General features: G+C 65.6%; 1 protein-coding gene across 1 annotated transcript in view; it reads left to right on the top strand.

Moving 5' to 3' along the window:
* Positions 1–22,453, top strand: part of ATP4A (ATPase H+/K+ transporting subunit alpha) — a 36,991-nt gene that overhangs the window by 1,716 nt on the left and 12,822 nt on the right. The window contains exons 2-15 of the mRNA XM_082299943.1: positions 95–193; positions 552–611; positions 1,832–2,035; positions 3,330–3,443; positions 4,161–4,295; positions 4,929–5,046; positions 6,872–7,140; positions 8,777–8,975; positions 9,682–9,791; positions 11,072–11,206; positions 13,843–14,023; positions 15,170–15,339; positions 18,192–18,328; positions 19,158–19,308. Coding sequence (XP_082156069.1) covers positions 95–193; positions 552–611; positions 1,832–2,035; positions 3,330–3,443; positions 4,161–4,295; positions 4,929–5,046; positions 6,872–7,140; positions 8,777–8,975; positions 9,682–9,791; positions 11,072–11,206; positions 13,843–14,023; positions 15,170–15,339; positions 18,192–18,328; positions 19,158–19,308 — 2,082 coding nt within the window. The remainder of the gene's footprint in view (positions 1–94; positions 194–551; positions 612–1,831; positions 2,036–3,329; positions 3,444–4,160; positions 4,296–4,928; positions 5,047–6,871; positions 7,141–8,776; positions 8,976–9,681; positions 9,792–11,071; positions 11,207–13,842; positions 14,024–15,169; positions 15,340–18,191; positions 18,329–19,157; positions 19,309–22,453) is intronic.

The raw sequence follows: 22,453 nt of genomic DNA, 5'->3' as shown, positions 1-22,453 counted from the left end.
GGAGGAAGAGGAGGAGGGGGGGGATGGGGGAGGGACCCCGGGCTCTCCCCCCGCCCCTCCCCCCCCTCTGACCCCGCCCCTCCCCCCCCCCCAGAACTTCGAGCTGGGGCCCCCCGCCCCTCCCCCCGCGCGGGGCCGCGGCCGCCGCAGGGAGCGCGAGAGGCTGGAGGAGATGAAACGGGAGATGGACGTGGTGAGGCACTGGGAGGGACTGGGAGGGACTGGGAGGGACTGGGAGGGGATTGGGAGGGACTGGGAGGGACTGGGAGGGGATTGGGAGGGGATTGGGAGGGACTGGGAGGGACTGGGAGGGGATTGGGAGGGGACTGGGAGGGGACTGGGAGGGGATTGGGGGGGATTGGGAGGGACTGGGAGGGACTGGGAGGGGACTGGGAGGGGACTGGGAGGGGACTGGGAGGGGATTGGGGGGGATTGGGAGGGACTGGGAGGGATTAGGAGGGGACTGGGGGCACTGGGAGGGGCCACTGGGATGAACTGGGAGGCACTGGGAGCACTGGGAGGCCCGGGCTGACCGCAGGCCGTGGCCGCAGGATGACCACAAGCTGGACGTGAAGGAGCTCGAGGCCAAGTACAGCACCAGCGCCAGCCAGGTGAGGCCGGAGCCCGCTGACCACTGAGCCCGCTGACCACTGACCCCGCTGACCACTGACCCCGCTGGCCACTGACCCCGCTGACCACTGAGCCCGCTGACCACTGACCCCGCTGGCCACTGACCCTGCTGGCCACTGACCCTGCTGGCCACTGACCCTGCTGACCACTGACCCCACTGGCCACTGACCCTGCTGGCCACTGACCCTGCTGACCACTGACCCTGCTGACCACTGACCTCACTGACCACTGACCTCACTAACCACTGACCCCGCTGACCCCTGACCTCACTGATCTCTGACCCTGCTGACCCCTGACCCTGCTGACCCCTGACCCCGCTGACCACTGACCCTGCTGACCACTGACCCTGCTGACCACTGACCCCGCTGACCTCAATGACCCCACTGATCACTGACCCCACTGACCCCACTGATGTCACTGACCCCTGACCCCAATGACCACTGATGTCACTGACCGCTGACCCCACTGACCACTGACCCCTGGCCCCACTGACCACTGACCCCACTGTTCCCCCTCCTCCCCCTGCCCCTGCTGACCACTTCCCCCCCACCCTGCTGACCGCTGCCCCCGCTGACCACCACCCCTCCCCCGCTGACCACCACCCCTCGCTGACCACCGCCCCTCACTGACCACCACCGCCCCTTGCTGACCACCGCCCCCCGCTGACCACCACCCCTCACTGACCACCACCCCCCACTGACCACCACCCCTCACTGACCACCCCCCCTCACTGACCACCACCCCTCGCTGACCACCACCCCTCACTGACCACCACCCCTCACTGACCACCACCCCTCACTGACCACCATCCCCCACTGACCACCACCCCTCGCTGACCACCGCCCCTCACTGACCACCACCCCTCACTGACCACCACCCCCCACTGACCACCCCTCACTGACCACCCCCCCTCACTGACCACCACCCCTCGCTGACCACCACCCCTCACTGACCACCACCCCTCACTGACCACCACCCCCCACTGACCACCCCTCACTGACCACCCCCCCTCACTGACCACCACCCCTCGCTGACCACCACCCCTCACTGACCACCACCCCTCACTGACCACCGCCCCTCACTGACCACCACCCGTCACTGACCACCACCCGTCACTGACCACCACCCCCCGCTGACCACCACCCCTCACTGACCACCGCCCCTCGCTGACCACCGCCCCGCCCCTCCCCCGTGTCCGCAGGGCCTGTCCGAGGCGGCGGCGGCCGAGCGGCTGCTCCGGGACGGCCCCAACGAGCTGCGCCCCCCCCGCGGGACCCCCGAGTGCGTCAAGTTCGGGCGGCAGCTGGCGGGGGGGCTGCAGTGCCTCATGTGGGTGGCGGCCGCCATCTGCCTGATCGCCTTCGGCGTCCAGCGCGGCCAGGGCGACCGCGGCAGCTCCGACAACGTACGGGGGCACACCTGGGGGGGGCACCTGGGGGGAGCTGGGGGCACCTGGGCGCACCTGGGGGGGAATTGGGCACACCTGGGGGGAGCTGGGGGCACCTGGGTGGGAATTGGGCACCCCTGAGGGCACCTGGGGACACCTGGGGGGGAATTGGGCACACCTGAGGGGCACCTGGGCACACCTGGGGGGGAATTGGGCACACCTGGGGGGAGCTGGGGGCACCTGGGCACACCTGGGGGGGAATTGGGCACACCTGAGGGGCACCTGGGCACACCTGGGGGGGAATTGGGCACACCTGGGGGGAGCTGGGGGCACCTGGGTGGGAATTGGGCACACCTGAGGGCACCTGGGGACACCTGGGGGGGAATTGGGCACACCTGAGGGGCACCTGGGCACACCTGGGGGGGAATTGGGCACACCTGAGGGGCACCTGGGCACACCTGGGGGGGAATTGGGCACACCTGAGGGGCACCTGGGCACACCTGGGGGGGAATTGGGCACACCTGAGGGGCACCTGGGGGGAGCTGGGGGCACCTGGGGGCACCTGGGGGGGAATTGGGCACACCTGAGGGCACCTGGGGGGAGCTGGGGGCACCTGAGGGCACCTGGGGGGAGCTGGGGGGGAATTGGGCACACCTGGGGGCACCTGGGCACACCTGGGGGGAGCTGGGGGGAGCTGGGCACACCTGGGGGGGAATTGGGCACACCTGAGCGCACCTGGGGGGAGCTGGGCACACCTGGGGGAGAATTGGGCACACCTGGGGGCACCTGGGGGGAGCTGGAGGCACCTGGGGGGGAATTGGGCACACCTGAGGGCACCTGGGGGGAGCTGGGGGCACCTGGGGGGGAATTGGGCACACCTGGGGGCACCTGGGGGGAGCTGGGGCACCTGGGGGCACCTGGGCACACCTGAGGGCACCTGGGGGGAGCTGGGGGCACCTGGGGTGGAATTGGGCACACCTGGGCACACCTGGGCATCTGCCTGATCGCCTTCAGCGTCCAGCACAGGCAGGGCAACCGCGGCAGCTCCGACAACGTACGGGGGCACACCTGGGGGGGCACCTGGGCACACCTGGGGGCACCTGGGGGGAGCTGGGGGCACCTGGGCACAGCTGGGCACACCTGGGGCACACTTTGGCACACCTGGGCACACCTGGGCACACCTGGGGCACACCAGGGGCACACCTGGGCACACCTGGGCACACATGGGGCACACCTGGGCACACCTGGGCACACCTGGGCACACCTGGGGCACACCTGGGCACACCTGCCCACCCGTCTCTCCCCCCCCCAGCTGTACCTGGCCGTTGCCCTCATCGCCGTCGTGGTGGTCACCGGCTGCTTCGGCTACTACCAGGAGTTCAAGAGCACCAACATCATCGCCAGCTTCAAGAACCTGGTCCCGCAGGTGGGCACACCTGGCCGGGCGGGGGGCATCACCTGGGCACACACCTGGGGCACACCTGGGCATCACCTGGGGGCCTCACCTGGGGCATCACCTGGGCCTCACCTGGGGCACACCTGGGGCCTCACCTGGGGCATCACCTGGGGCATCACCTGGGGCACACCTGGGGCACACCTGGGGGCACACCTGGGGCACACCTGTGCAGCTGAGGGGCCTTATTTCCATATTTGGGGGCCTCATTTGCATACCTGGGTCTCACCTGCACACCTGGGGGGCCTTATTTCCATACCTGGGGCTCGTCTGTGCACTTGGGGGGGGCCTCATTTGCATACCTGGGGGCCTCATTTGCATACCTGGGGCTCACCTGTGCACTTGGGGGGGCCTCATTTGCATACCTGGGGCTGATCTGCACACCCGGGGGGCCTTATTTCCGCACCTGGGGGCCTCACTTGCATAGCTGGGAGCCTCATTTGCATACCTGGCGCTCACCTGTGTACCTGGGGGGGGCCTCATTAGCATACCTGGCGGCCTCATTAGCATACCTGGCAGCCTCATTTGCATAGCTGGCGGCCTAACTTGCGTACTGGGGGCTCACCTGTGCACCTGGGAGGCCTCGTCTGCGTACCTGGCGGCCTCGTTTGCATACCTGGCGGCCTCATTTGCATACCTGGCGGCCTCATTTGCATACGTGGTGGCCTCATTTGCATGCCCGCCCCCCAGCAAGCCACGGTGGTGCGGGACGGGCAGATGCTGCAGGTGAACGCCAACGAGCTCGTGGTCGGCGACCTGGTGGAGATCAAAGGCGGCGACCGCGTGCCCGCCGACATCCGGATCCTGTCGGCGCAGGGCTGCAAGGTGAGCGCACCTGGCGGGGACAGAGCCGCACCTGGGCACAGCTGGGCACAGCTGGGGGGGACAGAGCCACACCTGGGCACAGCTGGGGGGGAGAGAGCCGCACCTGGGCACAGCTGGGGGGGAGAGAGCCGCACCTGGGCACAGCTGGGGGGGGGGACAAAACCACACCTGGGCACAGCTGGGGGGGAGAGAGCCACAGCTGGGCACAGCTGGGGGGGACAGAGCCACACCTGGGCACACCTGGGGGGAGAGAGCCACAGCTGGGCACAGCTGGGGGGGAAAGGTGCCACACCTGGGCATAGCTGGGCACACCTGGGGGGGGACAGAATGACACCTGGGCACAGCTGGGGGGGAAAGAACCACACCTGGGCACAGCTGGGGGGACAAAACCACACCTGGGCACACCTGGGGGGACAGAACCACAGCTGGGCACAGCTGGGGGGGAACAGCCACACCTGGGCACCCCTGGGCACCCCTGGGCGCACCTGGGCACCCCTGGGCACACCTGGGCACCCTTGGGCACACCTGGGCGCACCTGGGCACCCCTGGGCACACCTGGAGGCTCACCTGGGCACCCCTGGGCACACCTGGGCGCACCTGGAGGCTCAGGTGGGGCCGGGGCCGTGCCCTCAGGTGGACAACTCGTCGCTGACCGGGGAGTCGGAGCCGCAGACGCGCTCACCTGAGTGCAGCCACGAGTCGCCGCTGGAGACGCGCAACATTGCCTTCTTCTCCACCATGTGCCTGGAAGGTGCGGGCACACCTGGGGCACACCTGGGGCACACCTGGGGCACCTGGGGATACCTGGGGCACACCTGGGGATGGCTGGGGATACCTGGGGGCACCTGGGGATGGCTGCGGATACCTGGGGGCACCTGGGGATGCACCTGGGGATGCACCTGGGGGCACCTGGGGATACCCGGGGGTGGCTGGGGACACACCTGGACACAGCTGGGGATGGGGGACACACCTGGGTCCTACCTAGGGGGCTCTGGGTCCCACCTGGGGGCTCTGGGTCCCACCTGGGGAGGTCTGGATCCCACCTGGAGACATCTGAATCCCACCTGGGGGCTCATCTGGGGGCTCTGAGTCCCACCTGGAGACTCTGGGTCCCACCTGGAGACTCTGGGTCCCACCTAGCCACACCTGGGGGCTCACCTGGAGGTCTGGGTCCCACCTGGGGGTCTGGGTCCCACCTGGAGGCTCACCTGGAGGTCTGGGTCCCACCTGGGTCCCACCTGGGGGCTCTGGGTCCCACCTGCCCACACCTGAGTCCCACCTGGGGGGGGTCTGGGTCCCACCTGCCCACACCTGACTCCCACCTGGGGGCTCACCTGGAGGTCTGGGTCCCACCTGGAGGTCTGGGTCCCACCTGGCCACACCTGAGTCCCACCTGGGGGCTCTGGGTCCCATCTGGCCACACCTGACTCCCACCTGGGGGTCACCTGGAGGTCTGGGTCCCACCTGGCGGGCTCTGGGTCCCACCTGGGGGCTCTGGGTCCCATCTGGCCACACCTGAGTCCCACCTGGGGGCTCACCTGGAGGTCTGGGTCCCACCTGGCCACACGTGGGTCCCACCTGGCCACACCTGAGTCCCACCTGGGGGCTCACCTGGAGGTCTGGGTCCCACCTGGAGGTCTGGGTCCCACCTGGGGGCTCTGGGTCCCACCTGGCGGGCTCTGGGTCCCACCTGGGGGCTCTGGGTCCCACCTGGCCACACCTGGCGACTCACCTGGGGAATCTCTGAGTCCCACCTGGCCACACCTGAGTCCCATCTGGGGGCTCACCTGGAGGTCTGGGTCCCACCTGGAGACTCTGGGTCCCACCTGGGGGCTCTGGGTCCCACCTGGAGACTCTGGGTCCCACCTAGCCACACGTGGGGGCTCACCTGAAGGTCTGGGTCTCACCTGGGGGCTCACCTGAGTCCCATCCGGGGATCTGGGTCCCACCTGGAGGTCTGGGTCCCACCTGGCCACACCTGAGTCCCACCTGGGGGCTCTGGGTCCCACCTGGCCACACCTGGGTCCCACCTGGGGGCTCACCTGGAGGTCTGGGTCCCACCTGGCGGGCTCTGGGTCCCACCTGGCCACACCTGACTCCCACCTGGGGGTCACCTGGAGGTCTGGGTCTCACCTGGCGGGCTCTGGGTCCCACCTGGCAGGGTCTGGGTCTCACCTGGGGGCTCACCTGAGTCCCATCCGGGGGTCTGGGTCCCACCTGGGGGCTCTGGGTCCCACCTGGCCACACCTGGCGACTCACCTGGGGAATCTCTGGGTCCCACCTGGCCACACCTGGGTCCCACCTGGGGGCTCACCTGGAGGTCTGGGTCCCACCTGGAGACTCTGGGTCCCACCTAGCCACATGTGGGGGCTCACCTGGAGGTCTGGGTCCCACCTGGGGGCTCACCTGGAGGTCTGGGTCCCACCTGAAGGTCTGGGTCCCACCTGCCCACACCTGACTCCCACCTGGGGGCTCACCTGAAGGTCTGGGTCTCACCTGGGGAACCTTTGACTCCCACCTGGACAAACTCAGAGCCCCTCTCCCCCTCCTCACCCAGCTCTCACCTGTGGGCGCAGGTACGGCCACGGGGCTGGTGATCAGCACAGGTGACCGCACCACCATCGGGCGCATCGCCAGCCTGGCGTCGGGCGTGGAGAACGAGAAGACGCCGATCGCCGTGGAGATCGAGCACTTCGTGGACATCATCGCCGGCCTGGCCGTCTTCTTCGGGGCCACCTTCTTCGTGGTGGCCATGGTCATCGGCTACCCCTTCCTGCGCGCCATGGTCTTCTTCATGGCCATCGTGGTGGCCTACGTGCCCGAGGGGCTGCTGGCCACCGTCACGGTATGTGGGGAGGAGGGGGGGGGTGGGATAGGTGGGGAAGGTGGGTCTGGTCAGCAGGTTAAGGGTGGCGTCCTCACCTGGGCAGGTGTGCCCGGTCACCGGCTTAAGTGTGCCCTCACCTGGCCAGGAGTGTGCCCTCACCTGGCTCAGGTGTGCCCGGTCACCGGCTTAAGTGTGCCCTCACCTGGCCAGGTGTGCCCAGTCACCAGCTCAGGTGTGTCCGGTCACCGGCTTAAGTGTGCCCTCACCTGGCCAGGAGTGTGCCCTCACCTGGCTCAGGTGTGCCCGGTCACCGGCTTAAGTGTGCCCTCACCTGGCTCAGGTGTGCCCGGTCACCAGCTCAGGTGTGCCCGGTCACCGGCTTAAGTGTGCCCTCACCTGGCTCAGGTGTGCCCGGTCACCGGCTTAAGTGTGCCCGGTCACCAGCTTAAGTGTGCCCTCACCTGGCCAGGAGTGTGCCCTCACCTGGCTCAGGTGTGCCCGATCACCGACTCAGGTGTGCCCGGTCACCGGCTTAAGTGTGCCCGGTCACCGGCTTAAGTGTGCCCTCACCTGGCCAGGTGTGTGCCCTCACCGGTTCAGGTGTGCCCAGTCACCGGCTTAAGTGTGCCCTCACCTGGCTCAGGTGTGCCCGGTCACCAGCTCAGGTGTGCCCGGTCACCGGCTTAAGTGTGCCCTCACCTAGCCAGGAGTGTGCCCTCACCTGGCTCAGGTGTGCCCGGTCACCGACTCAGGTGTGCCCGGTCACCAGCTTAAGTGTGCCCTCACCTGGCCAGGTGTGCCCAGTCACCAGCTCAGGTGTGTCCGGTCACCGGCTTAAGTGTGCCCTCACCTGGCTCAGGTGTGCCCGGTCACCAGCTCAGGTGTGCCCGGTCACCGACTCAGGTGTGCCCGGTCACCGGCTTAAGTGTGCCCTCACCTGGCCAGGTGTGCCCGGTCACCAGCTCAGGTGTGCCCGGTCACCGGCTTAAGTGTGCCTTCACCTGGCCAGGTGTGCCCAGTCACCAGCTCAGGTGTGCCCGGTCACCAGCTCAAGTGTGTCCCCTCACCTGGCTCAGGTGTGCCCGGTCACCGGCTTAAGTGTGCCCTCACCTGGCCAGGTGTGTCTGGTCACCGACTCAGGTGTGCCCCTCACCTGCCTCACCTGTGCCCCTCACCTGGCCAGGTGTGCCTGTCCCTGACTCACCTGTGCCCCCCTCATCTGGCTCACCTGTGCCCCCCTCACCTGGCCAGGTGTGCCTGTCCCTCACTCACCTGTGTCCCTCACCTGGCCAGGTGTGCCTGTCGCTGACTCAGCTGTGCCCCCCTCACCTGGCCAGGTGTGCCCCCCTCACCTGACTCACCTGTGCCCCTCACCTGACTCACCTGTGCCCCCCTCTCACCTGGCTCACCTGTGCCCCCCTCACCTGGCCAGGTGTGCCTGTCCCTGGCTCACCTGTGCCCCCCTCACCTGGCCAGGTGTGCCTGTCCCTGGCTCACCTGTGCCCCCCTCACCTGGCCAGGTGTGCCTGTCCTTGGCTCACCTGTGCCCCCCTCACCTGGCTCACCTGTGCCCCCCTCACCTGGCCAGGTGTGCCTGTCCCTGACTCACCTGTGCCCCTCACCTGGCTCACCTGTGCCCCCCTCACCTGGCCAGGTGTGCCTGTCGCTGACCGCCAAGCGCCTGGCGCGCAAGAACTGCGTGGTGAAGAACCTGGAGGCCGTGGAGACGCTGGGCTCCACCTCGGTCATCTGCTCGGACAAGACGGGGACGCTGACCCAGAACCGCATGACCGTGGCACACCTGTGGTTCGACGAGCAGATCCACACGGCCGACACCACCGAGGACCAGTCAGGTACACCTGGGCACACCTGGGCACACCTGGGGGCACCTGGGCACACCTGGGGGGAGCTGGGACACACCTGGGCACACCTGGGACACACCTGGGACACACCTGGGCACACCTGGGACACACCTGGGTACACCTGGGCACACCTGGGACACACCTGGGACACACCTGGGGGAGCTGGGACACACCTGGGCACACCTGGGCACACCTGGGGCACACCTGGGGGCACCTGGGACACACCTGGGCACACCTGGGCACACCTGGGGCACACCTGGGGGCACCTGGGGGAGCTGGGACACACCTGGGCACACCTGGGGGGGGGCTGGGGGCGTACCTGGGCACACCTGTGGTTCAACGAGCAGATCCACACAGCTGACACCACCGAGGACCAGTCAGGTACACCTGGGCACACCTGGGGGCACCTGGGCACACCTGGGGGCACACCTGGGACACACCTGGGGGGGGCTGGGACACACCTGGGCACACCTGGGCACACCTGGGGGCACACCTGGGACACACCTGGGACACACCTGGGACACACCTGGGGGGGCTGGGACACACCTGGGCACACCTGGGCACACCTGGGACACACCTGGGACACACCTGGGCTCACCTGGGCACACCTGGGGGGGGCTGGGACACACCTGGGCACACCTGGGGGGGCTGGGGGCACACCTGGGCACACCTGGGCACACCTGGGCACCCCCCGCAGGTGAGAGCTTTGACCAGTCCTCGGAGAGCTGGGCCATGCTGAGCCAGGTGATCACACTGTGCAACCGCGCCCAGTTCAAACCCGGCCAGGACGACGTGCCCGTGGCCAAGGTGGGACTGGGGGCACTGGGAGGGACTGGGAGGGACTGGGAGGGACTGGGAGGGGATTGGGGGGGACTGGGAGGGACTGGGAGGGAACTGGGATGGAACTGGGGGGCACTGGGAGGGACTGGGATGGACTGGGAGGGACTAGGAGGGACTGGGAGTGAACTGGGATGGAACTGGGGGGAACTGGGAGGAACTGGGATGGAACTGGGGGGCACTGGGAGGGACTGGGATGGAACTGGGGGGCACTGGGAGGGACTGGGATGGAACTGGGGGGCACTGGGAGGGACTGGGATGGACTGGGAGGGACTAGGAGAGACTGGGGGGGAACTGGGATGGAACTGGGGGGAACTGGGGGGAACTGGGATGGAACTGGGGGGAACTGGGAGGAACTGGGATGGAACTGGGGGGCACTGGGAGGGACTGGGATGGAACTGGGGGGCACTGGGAGGGACTGGGATGGACTGGGAGGGACTAGGAGAGACTGGGGGGGAACTGGGATGGAACTGGGGGGCACTGGGAGGGACTGGGAGGGGATTGGGGGGGACTGGGAGGGAACTGGAACTGGGGGGCACTGGGATGAATTGGTTTGGACTGGGATGAACTGGTTTGGACTGGGATGAACTGGTTTGCACTGGGAGAGGATTGGGAGGGACTGGGATAAACTGGGGGGCACTGGTTTGGACTGGTTTGGACTGGGAGGGGATTGGGAGGGACTGGGGGGCACCGGGATGGACTGGTTTGGATTGGGATGAACGGGTTTGGACTGGTTGGGACTGGGATGGACTGGTTTGGGCTGGGATGGACTGGTTTGGACTGGGATGGAGTGGGATGGACTGGGATGAACTGGTTTGGACTGGGATGAACTAGTTTAGACTGGGTTGGACTGGTTTGGACTGGGATGGGCTGGGATGAACTGGTTTGGACTGGGATGGGCTGGGATGAACTGGTTTGAACTGGGATGAACTGGTTTGGACTGGGATGAACTGGTTTGGACTGGGAGGCACTGGGATGAACTGGTTTGAACTGGTTTGGACTGGGATGAACTGATTTGGACTGGGATGGACTGGGAGGCACTGGGAGGCACTGGGAGGGAATTGGGGGGCACTGGTTTGGACTGGGAGGGGATTGGGAGGGGACTGGGATGACCGGGTTTGGACGGGTTTGGACTGGGATGAAGTGGTTTGAACTGGGATGGACTGGTTTGGACTGGGAGGCGCTGGGAGGCACTGGGAGGCAGTGGGGGAGGGGCGGTGGGCGTGTCCCCAGCTCGGCTCCGCCCCCAGCGTGACGTCATCGGGGACGCGTCGGAGACGGCGCTGCTGAAATTCGCGGAAGTGACGTCAGGGTCGGTGGCGGCCGCCAGGGGGCGCCACCCGAAGGTGGCCGAGCTCCCGTTCAACTCCAGCAATAAATTCCAGGTGAGCGATCGATCGGCGATCGATTGATTGATGGATTGGGGAGCGATCGGCGAGCGATTGATTGATTGGGGAGCGATCGGCGAGCGATTGATTGATTGGGGATCGATCGGGGAGTGATTGATTGATTGATTGATTGATTGGGGAGCGATCGGCCATCGATTGATGATCGATTGGGGAGCGATCGGCGATCGATTGATTGATGGATTGGGGAGCGATCGGCGAGCGATTGATTGATTGATTGGGGAGCGATCGGTGATTGATTGATTGATTGGGGAGCAATCGGAGAGCGATTGATTGATTGGGGATCGATCAGTGATCGATTGATGATCGATTGGGGAGCGATCGGCGATCGATTTGGGATCGATTGGGGAGTGATCGGGGAGTGATTGATTGATTGGGGATCGATCGGCGATCGATTGATTGATGGATTGGGGAGCAATCGGCGATCGATTGATTGATGGATTGGGGAGCGATCGGCGAGCGATTGATTGATTGGGGATCGATCGGCGAGCGATTGATTGATGGATTGGGAAGCGATCGGGGAGTGATTGATTGATTGATTGGGGAGCGATCGGTAATCGATTGATGATCGATTGGGGAGCGATCGGAGAGCGATTGATTGATTGGGGATCGATCGGTGATCGATTGATTGATTGATTGGGGAGCGATTGGGGAACGATTGATTGATTGATGATCGATTGGGGAGCAATCGATTGATTGATTGATTGGGGAGCGATCAGGGAGTAATTGATTGATTGGGGATCGATCAGCGATCGATTGATTGATTGATTGGGGAGCGATCGGGGAGCGATTGATTGATTGGGGATTGATCGGGGAGCAATCAGTGATCAATTGGGGATCGATCGGGGATTGATCGGGGATCGATTGAACGATTGATCAATCGGGGATTGATCAGGGATTGATCGATTGATCGATGGTTGATGGGGGATCAATTGGTGATTGATTGATGATCGGCAACCAATTGGGGATCGATTGGTGATTGATTGATTGATCGATCAGTGATCGATTGGTGATTGGTTGATCGGGGATTGATGGGGGATTGATCGGGGATTAATTGGTGATTGATTGGTGATCGATGGATTGATTGATCGGGGATTGATCGAGGATTGATTGGGGACTGGTTGATCAATTGATGGGTGATCGGTTGGTGATTGGTGATCAATCAATTGATCAGTGATTGATGGGTGATTGATTGATGATTGATCGGTGATCAATGGGTGATTGATGGGTGATGGATTGGCTGATGGGTGATTGATGAGTGATCGATCGGTGATCGATGGGTGATTGATGGATAGATTGATCAGTGATCGGTGATTGATGGATGATCAATGGGTGATTGATTGGTCATTGATGGGTCACTGATGGGTGATCGATGCATGATCGATCAGTGATTGATCAGTGATCGATGGGTTATTGATCAGTGATCGATGGGCAATCGATCGATCGGTTATTGATCGGTTATCGATCGGTGATCGATCCCCGCAGGTGTCGGTGCACGAGGCGGGCTCGCGGCAGCTCCTGGTGCTGAAGGGGGATCGATCGGTGATCGATGGGTTATTGATCAGTGATCGATAGGTGATCGATCGATCGGTTATCGATCGGTTATCGATCGGTGATCGATCCCCGCAGGTGTCGGTGCACGAGGCGGGCTCGCGGCAGCTCCTGGTGCTGAAGGGGCATTGATCGGTGATCGATGGGTTATTGATCAGTGATCAGTAGATGATCGATCGATCGGTTATCGATCGGTTATCGATCGGTGATCGATCCCCGCAGGTGTCAGTGCACGAGGCGGGCTCGCGGCAGCTCCTGGTGCTGAAGGGGGATCGATCGGTGATCGATGGGTTATTGATCAGTGATCGATAGGTGATCGATCGATCGGTTATCGATCGGTGATCGATCCCCGCAGGTGTCGGTGCACGAGGCGGGCTCGCGGCAGCTCCTGGTGCTGAAGGGGGATCGATCGGTGATCGATGGGTTATTGATCAGTGATCAGTAGGTGATCGATCGATCGGTTATCGATCGGTTATCGATCGGTGATCGATCCCCGCAGGTGTCGGTGCACGAGGAGGGCTCACGGCAGCTCCTGGTGCTGAAGGGGGATCGATCGGTGATCGATGGGTTATTGATCAGTGATCGATAGGTGATCGATCGATCGGTTATCGATCGGTGATCGATCCCCGCAGGTGTCGGTGCACGAGGCGGGCTCGCGGCAGCTCCTGGTGCTGAAGGGGCATCGATCGGTGATCGATGGGTTATTGATCAGTGATCGATAGGTGATCGATCGATCGGCTATCGATCAGTTATCGATCGGTGATCGATCCCCGCAGGTGTCGGTGCACGAGGCGGGCTCGCGGCAGCTCCTGGTGCTGAAGGGGGATCGATCGGTGATCGATGGGTTATTGATCAGTGATCGATAGGTGATCGATCGATCGGCTATCGATCGGTTATCGATCGGTGATCGATCCCCGCAGGTGTCGGTGCACGAGGCGGGCTCGCGGCAGCTCCTGGTGCTGAAGGGGCATCGATCGGTGATCGATGGGTTATTGATCAGTGATCGATAGGTGATCGATCGATCGGCTATCGATCGGTTATCGATCGGTGATCGATCCCCGCAGGTGTCGGTGCACGAGGCGGGCTCGCGGCAGCTCCTGGTGCTGAAGGGCGCCCCCGAGCGGGTGCTGGAGCGCTGCCGGGGGGTGCTGCGGGGGGGGCGGGAGCAGCCCCTGGACCCCCGCTGGACCCAGAGCTTCGAGGGCGCCTACGCCGAGCTGGGGGGGAGGGGCGAGCGCGTGCTGGGTGAGTGGGGGGAGGGGCGGCCGGGGGGCACCCCCCAACCCCCCCCCATCCCCTCCCCCCCCATCTCCCCCCCCCCCCTCGGTGTCCCCAAGCCCCGATTTCCCCCGAATTTCCCCCGAATTTCCCCCGAATTTCCACCCCAGTTTCCCTCAACGTCCCCAGCGTCCTCCCCGTTGTCCTCCCAGTATCCCCCAATGTCCCCCCAGTATCCCCCAGTATCCCCCAGTGTCTCCCCAGTATCCCCCCAGTATACCCCCAGTATCCCCCAGTATCCCCCACTCTCCCCAATCGCCCCACTCTCCCCAATCCCCCCAGTGTCCCCAGTATCCCCCCAATGTCCCCCCAGTATCCCCCAGTATCCCCAATCCCCCCACTCTCCCCAATCCCCCCAGTGTCCCCAGTATCCCCAGTATCCCCCACTCTCCCCAATCCCCCCACTCTCCCCAATCCCCCCAGTGTCCCCAGTATCCCCCAGTGTCCCCCAGTATCCCCCACTCTCCCCAATCCCCCCAATCCCCCCAGTACCCCCCAGTGTCCCCAGTATCCCCCAGTGCCCCCAGTATCCCCCAGTGTCCCCCAGTATCCCCCAGTATCCCCCACTCTCCCCAATCCCCCCAGTGTCCCCAGTCCCCCCAGTGTCCCCAATGCCCCCAGTATCCCCAGTATCCCCCAGTGTCCCCCAGTATCCCCCAGTATCCCCCACTCTCCCCAATCCCCCCAGTGTCCCCAGTATCCCCCCAATGTCCCCCCAGTATCCCCAATCCCCCTACTCTCCCCAATCCCCCCAATCCCCCCAGTATCCCCCAGTGTCCCCCAGTATCCCCCACTCTCCCCAATCCCCCCAATCCCCCCAGTATCCCCCAGTATCCCCCAATCCCCCCACTCTCCCCAATCCCCCCACTCTCCCCAATCCCCCCAGTCCCCCCAGTATCCCCCAGTATCCCCCAGTATCCCCCACTCTCCCCAATCCCCCTACTCTCCCCAATCCCCCCAGTGTCCCCAGTATCCCCCAGTATCCCCCAGTATCCCCCAGTATCCCCCACTCTCCCCAATCCCCCCACTCTCCCCAATCCCCCCAATCCCCCCAGTACCCCCCAGTATCCCCAGTATCCCCAGCACCCCCGCTGTCCCCGCTGTGCCCCGCAGGTTTCAGCTGCCGCTGGCTGCCGGCCGGGACGGTGCCCGCGGGCACGGAGCCGGAGGCGCTGCCCGAGCTGGCGCAGGGGCTCTGCTTCGCGGGGCTCGTGTCCCTCATCGACCCCCCCCGCGCCACCGTGCCCCAGGCCGTGCGCAAGTGCCGGACGGCCGGAATCAGGGTAGGGGGCACTGGGGGGGGCATCGGGGGAGGGGGCAGCAGGGCAGGGGGGCAGTGAGGGCATCGGGGACACTGGGAGGGCATCAGGGTGGGGACAGTGGGGACACTGGGGACAGTGGGGGGACATTGGGGATATTGGGGACACTGGGGGCATCAGGGTATGGGGCAGTGGGGGCACTGGGGGCATCAGGGTATGGGCAGTGGGGGCACTGGGGACACTGGGGGCATCAGGGTATGGGCAGTGGGGGCACTGGGAGCACTGGGGACAGTGGGGACACTGGGGGCATCAGGGTATGGGCAGTGGGGGCACTGGGGACAGTGGGGACACTGGGGGGGCATCAGGGTATGGGCAGTGGGGACACTGGGGACAGTGGGGACAGTGGGGGCACTGGGGACAGTGGGGGGGACATTGGGGATATTGGGGGCACTGGGGGCATCAGGGTATGGGCAGTGGGGGCACTGGGGACAGTGGGGACAGTGGGGGCACCGGGGGCATCAGGGTATGGGCACTGGGGGCACTGGGGACAGTGGGGACACTGGGGACACTGGGGGCATCAGGGTATGGGCACTGGGGGCACTGGGGACAGTGGGGACACTGGGGGCATCAGGGTATGGGCAGTGGGGGCACTGGGGACACTGGGGACACTGGGGGCATCAGGGTATGGGCAGTGGGGGCACTGGGGACACTGGGGGCACTGGGGACACTGGGGACACTGGGGGCATCAGGGTATGGGCACTGGGGACAGTGGGGACACTGGGGGCACTGGGGGCATCAGGGTATGGGCAGTGGGGGCACTGGGGGCACTGGGGACAGTGGGGGGACATTGGGGATATTGGGGGCACTGGGGGCATCAGGGTATGGGCAGTGGGGGCACTGGGGACAGTGGGGACAGTGGGGGCACCGGGGGCATCAGGGTATGGGCAGTGGGGGCACTGGGGACACTGGGGGCATCAGGGTATGGGCAGTGGGGGCACTGGGGACACTGGGGACACTGGGGGCATCAGGGTATGGGCAGTGGGGGCACTGGGGACACTGGGGACACGGGGGGCACTGGGGGGGCATCAGGGTATGGGGCAGTGGGGGCACTGGGGACACTGGGGGCATCAGGGTATGGGCAGTGGGGGCACTGGGGACACTGGGGACACTGGGGGCATCAGGGTATGGGCAGTGGGGGCACTGGGGACACTGGGGGCACCGGGGGGGCATCAGGGTATGGGGCAGTGGGGGCACTGGGGACACTGGGGACACTGGGGGCATCAGGGTATGGGCAGTGGGGGCACTGGGGGCACTGGGGACACGGGGGGCACCGGGGGGGCATCAGGGTATGGGCAGTGGGGGCACTGGGGACACTGGGGACACTGGGGACACTGGGGGCATCAGGGTATGGGCAGTGGGGGCACTGGGGGCATCAGGGTATGGGCAGTGGGGGCAGTGGGGGCACTGGGGACAGTGGGGGCATTGGGGGCATCAGGGTATGGGCAGTGGGGGCAGTGGGGGCACTGGGGACACTGGGGGCATCAGGGTATGGGCAGTGGGGGCACTGGGGACACTGGGGACACTGGGGACATTGGGGGCATCAGGGTATGGGCAGTGGGGGCACTGGGGACACTGGGGACACTGGGGACATTGGGGGCATCAGGGTATGGGCAGTGGGGGCAGTGGGGGCACTGGGGACAGTGGGGGCATTGGGGGCATCAGGGTATGGGCAGTGGGGGCAGTGGGGGCACTGGGGACACTGGGGGCATCAGGGTATGGGCAGTGGGGGCACTGGGGACACTGGGGACACTGGGGACATTGGGGGCAGTAGGGTATGGGCAGTGGGGGCACTGGGGACACTGGGGACACTGGGGACATTGGGGGCATCAGGGTATGGGCAGTGGGGACACTGGGGACAGTGGGGACACTGGGGGCATCAGGGTATGGGCAGTGGGGGCACTGGGGGCACTGGGGACAGTGGGGGGACATTGGGGATATTGGGGGCACTGGGGGCATCAGGGTATGGGCAGTGGGGGCACTGGGGACACTGGGGACACTGGGGGCACTGGGGGCATCAGGGTATGGGCAGTGGGGGCACTGGGGACACTGGGGACACTGGGGGCACTGGGGACATTGGGGGCATCAGGGTATGGGCAGTGGGGACACTGGGGACACTGGGGACACTGGGGGCACTGGGGACATTGGGGGCATCAGGGTATGGGCAGTGGGGACACTGGGGACACTGGGGACACTGGGGGCATCAGGGTATGGGCAGTGGGGGCACTGGGGGCACTGGGGACAGTGGGGACACTGGGGGCATCAGGGTATGGGCAGTGGGGGCACTGGGGACAGTGGGGACACTGGGGACACTGGGGGCATCAGGGTATGGGCAGTGGGGGCACTGGGGACATTGGAGGGTGTGGGGACATCGGGGACACCGGGAGGGGCATCAGGGCAGGGACAGCAGGGACAGAGGGGGGACAGTGGAGGGACATTGGGGACATTGGGGGGACAGTGGGGGGACAGTGGGGGGACATTGGAGACAGCAGGGACAGAGGGGGGACAGGGGGGGCATTGGGGGCATTGGGGACATTGGGGGACATTGGGGACATCGTGGGGACATTGGGGACATTGGGGGGACATTGGGGACATTGGGGGGACATTGGGGACATTGGGGGACATCAGGGGGACATTGGGGACATTGGGGGACATCAGGAGGACATTGGGGACATCGTGGGGGCGTGGGGACATCAGGGGGGACATTGGGGGGACATCAGGAGGAGCTCGGGGCCATCAGGGAGGACACGGGGGGGACAGCGGAGCCCCTCCCCCCCCAGGTGACCCCCCCCGGTGTCCCCTCCCCCCCCCCCCCCCAGGTGATCATGGTGACCGGTGACCACCCCATCACGGCCAAGGCCATCGCGGCGGCCGTGGGCATCATCTCGGAGGGCAGCGAGACCCCCGAGGACGTGGCCGCGCGGCTCCGCGTGCCCCTGGACCAGGTGGACCCCAGGTGTGCCCCCCTCGGCCGTCCCCAAGGGGCTGTGGGGTGGGTGGTGCTGGACCCCCAGGTGTGCCCAGGTGTGCCCTCAGGTGTGCCCCAGGTGTGCCCTCAGGTGTGCCCCAGGTGTGCCCAGGTGTGCCCCAGGTGTGCCCCAGGTGTGAGCCCAGGTGTGCCCTCAGGTGTACCCCAGGTGTGAGCCCAGGTGTGTCCTCAGGTGTGCCCCAGGTGTGCCCTCAGGTGTGCCCCCAGGTGTGCCCAGGTGTGCCCTCAGGTGTGCCCCAGGTGTGAGCCCAGGTGTGCCCCAGGTGTGCCCCGGGTGTGCCCAGGTGTGCCCTCAGGTGTGCCCCCAGGTGTGCCCAGGTGTGCCCCCAGGTGTGCCCCCAGGTGTGCCCCCAGGTGTGCCCAGGTGCGCCCGGGCATGCCCAGGTGTTCCCCCAGGTGCCCCCAGGCGTGCCCAGGTGCCTCCAGGTGCCTCCAGGTGTGTGCCCAGGTGCATCCCCAGGTGCCCCCAGGTGTGCCCAGGTACCCCCAGGCGCCCCCCAGATGTGCCCAGGTGTGCCCAGGTGTGCCCAGGTGCACCCAGGCGTGCCCAGGTGTGTGCCCAGGTGTGCCCAGGTGTGCCCAGGTGCCCCCGGGCATGCCCAGGTGCATCCCCAGGTGTCCCCAGATGCCCCCAGGTGCCCCCCAGATGTACCCAGGTACCCCCAGGTGCCCCCAGGTGTGCCCCAGGTGCCCGCAGGTGCGTGCCCAGGTGTGCCCAGGTGCTTCCAGGTGCCCCCAGGTGTGCCCAGGTGCCCCCAGGTGTGTGCCCAGGTGTGCCCAGGTGTGCCCCTCGCAGGCAGGCGCGGGCGCGGGTGGTGACGGGCTCGGAGCTGGCGGCGCTGGCCCCGGGCGCGCTGGAGGCGCTGCTGCGGGCGCACCCCGAGATGGTTTTCGCCAGGACGTCCCCGCAGCAGAAACTCGTCATCGTCGAGAGCTGCCAGCGCCTGGTGCGGGCACGGCGGCTCCCCTGTGTCCCCCCAAATCCGCCCAAATCCCCCCAAATCCACCCAAATCCTCCCCAGTGTTCCCCCAAATCCTCCCAGTGTTCCCCCAAATCCGCCCAAATCCCCCCAAATCCGCCCAAATCCTCCCCTGTGTCCCCCCAAATCCTCCCCTGTGTCCCCCCAAATCCCCCAAATCCCCCCAGTGTCCCCCCAAACCCCCCCAGTGTCCCCCCAAATCCGCCCAAATCCCCCCAAATCCCCCAGTGTCCCCCCAAATCCTCCCCAGTGTCCCCCCAAATCCTCCCAGTGTCCCCAAACCCCCCAATGTCCCCCCAAAGTCCCCGACACTCCCAATGTCCCCCCAAACCCCTCCAGTGCCCCCCCAACCTCCCCAATGTCCCCCCAATGTCCCAATCACCCCCAAACCCCCAACCTCCCCCAACGTCCCCAAATCCCCCAAATCCCCAATGCCCCCCAATCGCCCCCAATGTCCCCCAAATCCCCCCAACGTCCCCAATCCCCCCAATGTCCCCCAAACCTCCCAATGCCCCAATCCCCCCCAATGTCCCCAAATCCCCCAAATCCCCAATCCCCCCAATGCCCCCCAATGCCCCCCAAACCCCCCAATGCCCCAACCCCCCCCAACGTCCCCAATCCCCCCCAATGTCCCCTAAATCCCCTCAACGTCCCCAAACCCCCAATGCCCCAATTCCCCCCAAACCCCCCAATGTCCCCGAACCCCCCAATGTCCCCCAACGTCCCCAAATCCCCCAAATCCCCAATGCCCCCCAACCCCCCCCCAATGCCCCAATCCCCCCCAACGTCCCCAATGTCCCCAAACCCCCCAATGCCCCAATGTCCCCCCAATGTCCCCCATCACCCCCAAACCCCCAACCCCCCCCAACGTCCCCAAATCCCCCAAATCCCCAATGCCCCCCAACCCCCCCCAATGCCCCAATCCCCCCAATGCCCCAATGTCCCCAAATCCCCCAAATCCCCAATGCCCCAATCCCCCCCAATCCCCCCAATGTCCCCCAAACCCCCCAATGTCCCCCATCACCCCCAAACCCCCAACCCCCCCCAACGTCCCCAAATCCCCCAAATCCCCAATGCCCCCCAATCGCCCCCAATGTCCCCAATCACCCCCAATGCCCCAATGTCCCCCAAACCCCCCAATGTCCCCCAACCCCCCCCCAATGCCCCAATCACCCCCAAACCCCCAACCCCCCCCAACGTCCCCAAACCCCTGAAATCCCCAAATCCCCAATGCCCCAATGTCCCCCCAATGTCCCCAAACCCCCGAAATCCCCAACCCCCCCCAACGTCCCCAAACCCCCCAATGTCCCCCAATGTTCCCAATCCCCCCAATGTCCCCTAAATCCCCCCAATGTCCCCAATCACCCCCAATGCCCCAATGTCCCCCCAATCCCCCCCAAACCCCCAATGTCCCCCAATGTTCCCAAACCCCCCAACGTCCCCAAATCCCCAATGCCCCCCAACCCCCCCCAATGCCCCAATCCCCCCCAAACCCCCCAATGTCCCCAAATCCCCCAAATCCCTGAAATCCCCAATGCCCCCCAACCCCCCCCCCAACGTCCCCAATCCCCCCAATGTCCCCAAATCCCCCAAATCCCCAATGCCCCCCAAACCCCCCCAATGTTCCCAAACCCCCCAACGTCCCCAAATCCCCCAAATCCCCAATGCCCCCCAACCCCCCCCAATGTTCCCAAATCCCCCAAATCCCCAATCCCCCCCAAACCCCCCAACGTCCCCAATCCCCCCAATGTCCCCCAATGTCCCCAAACCCCCAATGCCCCAATTGCCCCCAATGTCCCCCAAATCCCCCCAACGTCCCCAAACCCCCCAATGTCCCCCAACGTCCCCAAATCCCCCAAATCCCCAATGCCCCCCAACCCCCCCCAATGCCCCAATCCCCCCCAACGTCCCCAATGTCCCCAAACCCCCCAATGCCCCAATGTCCCCCCAATGTCCCCCATCACCCCCAAACCCCCAACCCCCCCCAACGTCCCCAAATCCCCCAAATCCCCAATGCCCCCCAACCCCCCCCCAATGCCCCAATCCCCCCCAAACCCCCCAATGTCCCCAAACCCCCAATGCCCCAATCACCCCCAACGTCCCCAAACCCCCAATGTCCCCCAATGTCCCCCAAACCCCCCAATGTCCCCCATCACCCCCAAACCCCCAACGTCCCCAAACCCCCGAAATCCCCAAATCCCCAATGCCCCAATGTCCCCCCAATGTCCCCCAAACCCCCCAAACCCCCAACCCCCCCCAACGTCCCCAATCCCCCCCAAACCTCCCAATGCCCCAATCACCCCCAAACCCCCCAATGTCCCCAAATCCCCCAAATCCCTGAAATCCCCAATGCCCCCCAACCCCCCCCCCAATGCCCCAATCCCCCCCAAACCCCCCAATCACCCCCAAATCCCCAATGTCCCCAATGCCCCCCAACCCGCCCCAACGTCCCCAAACCCTCAATCCCCCCCAATGTCCCCCAAACCTCCCAATGCCCCAATCCCCCCCAATGTCCCCAAACCCCCCAACGTCCCCAATCCCCCCAATGTCCCCCAATGTCCCCAAATCCCCCAAATCCCCAATGCCCCCCAACCCCCCCCAACGTCCCCAATCCCCCCAATGCCCCAATCCCCCCCAAACCCCCCAATGCCCCGAAACCCCCCAATGTCCCCAACCCCCCCCAATCTCCCCAAACCCCCAATGTCCCAATCGCCCCCAAACCCCCAACCCCCCCCAACGTCCCCAAATCCCCCAAATCCCCAATGCCCCCCAATCGCCCCCAATGTCCCCCAAATCCCCCCAACGTCCCCAATCCCCCCAATGTCCCCCAAACCTCCCAATGCCCCAATCCCCCCCAATGTCCCCAAATCCCCCAAATCCCCAATCCCCCCCAGAGCCCCCAACGTCCCCAATCCCCCAATGTCCCCCAAATCCCCCCAATGTCCCCCCAATGTCCCCAAATCCCCCAAATCCCCAATGCCCCCCAACCCCCCCCAACGTCCCCAATCCCCCCAATGTCCCCCAATGCCTCGAAACCCCCCAATGTCCCCAACCCCCCCCAATGTCCCCAAACCCCCAATGTCCCAATCACCCCCAAACCCCCAACCCCCTC

Source organism: Coloeus monedula (genome assembly GCF_965178545.1).
Source record: "Coloeus monedula genome assembly, chromosome: 35".
NCBI lineage: Eukaryota > Metazoa > Chordata > Aves > Passeriformes > Corvidae > Coloeus > Coloeus monedula.
Note: the sequence above shows the minus strand (reverse complement) of the source record. Positions and strands in the feature narration are given on the sequence as shown.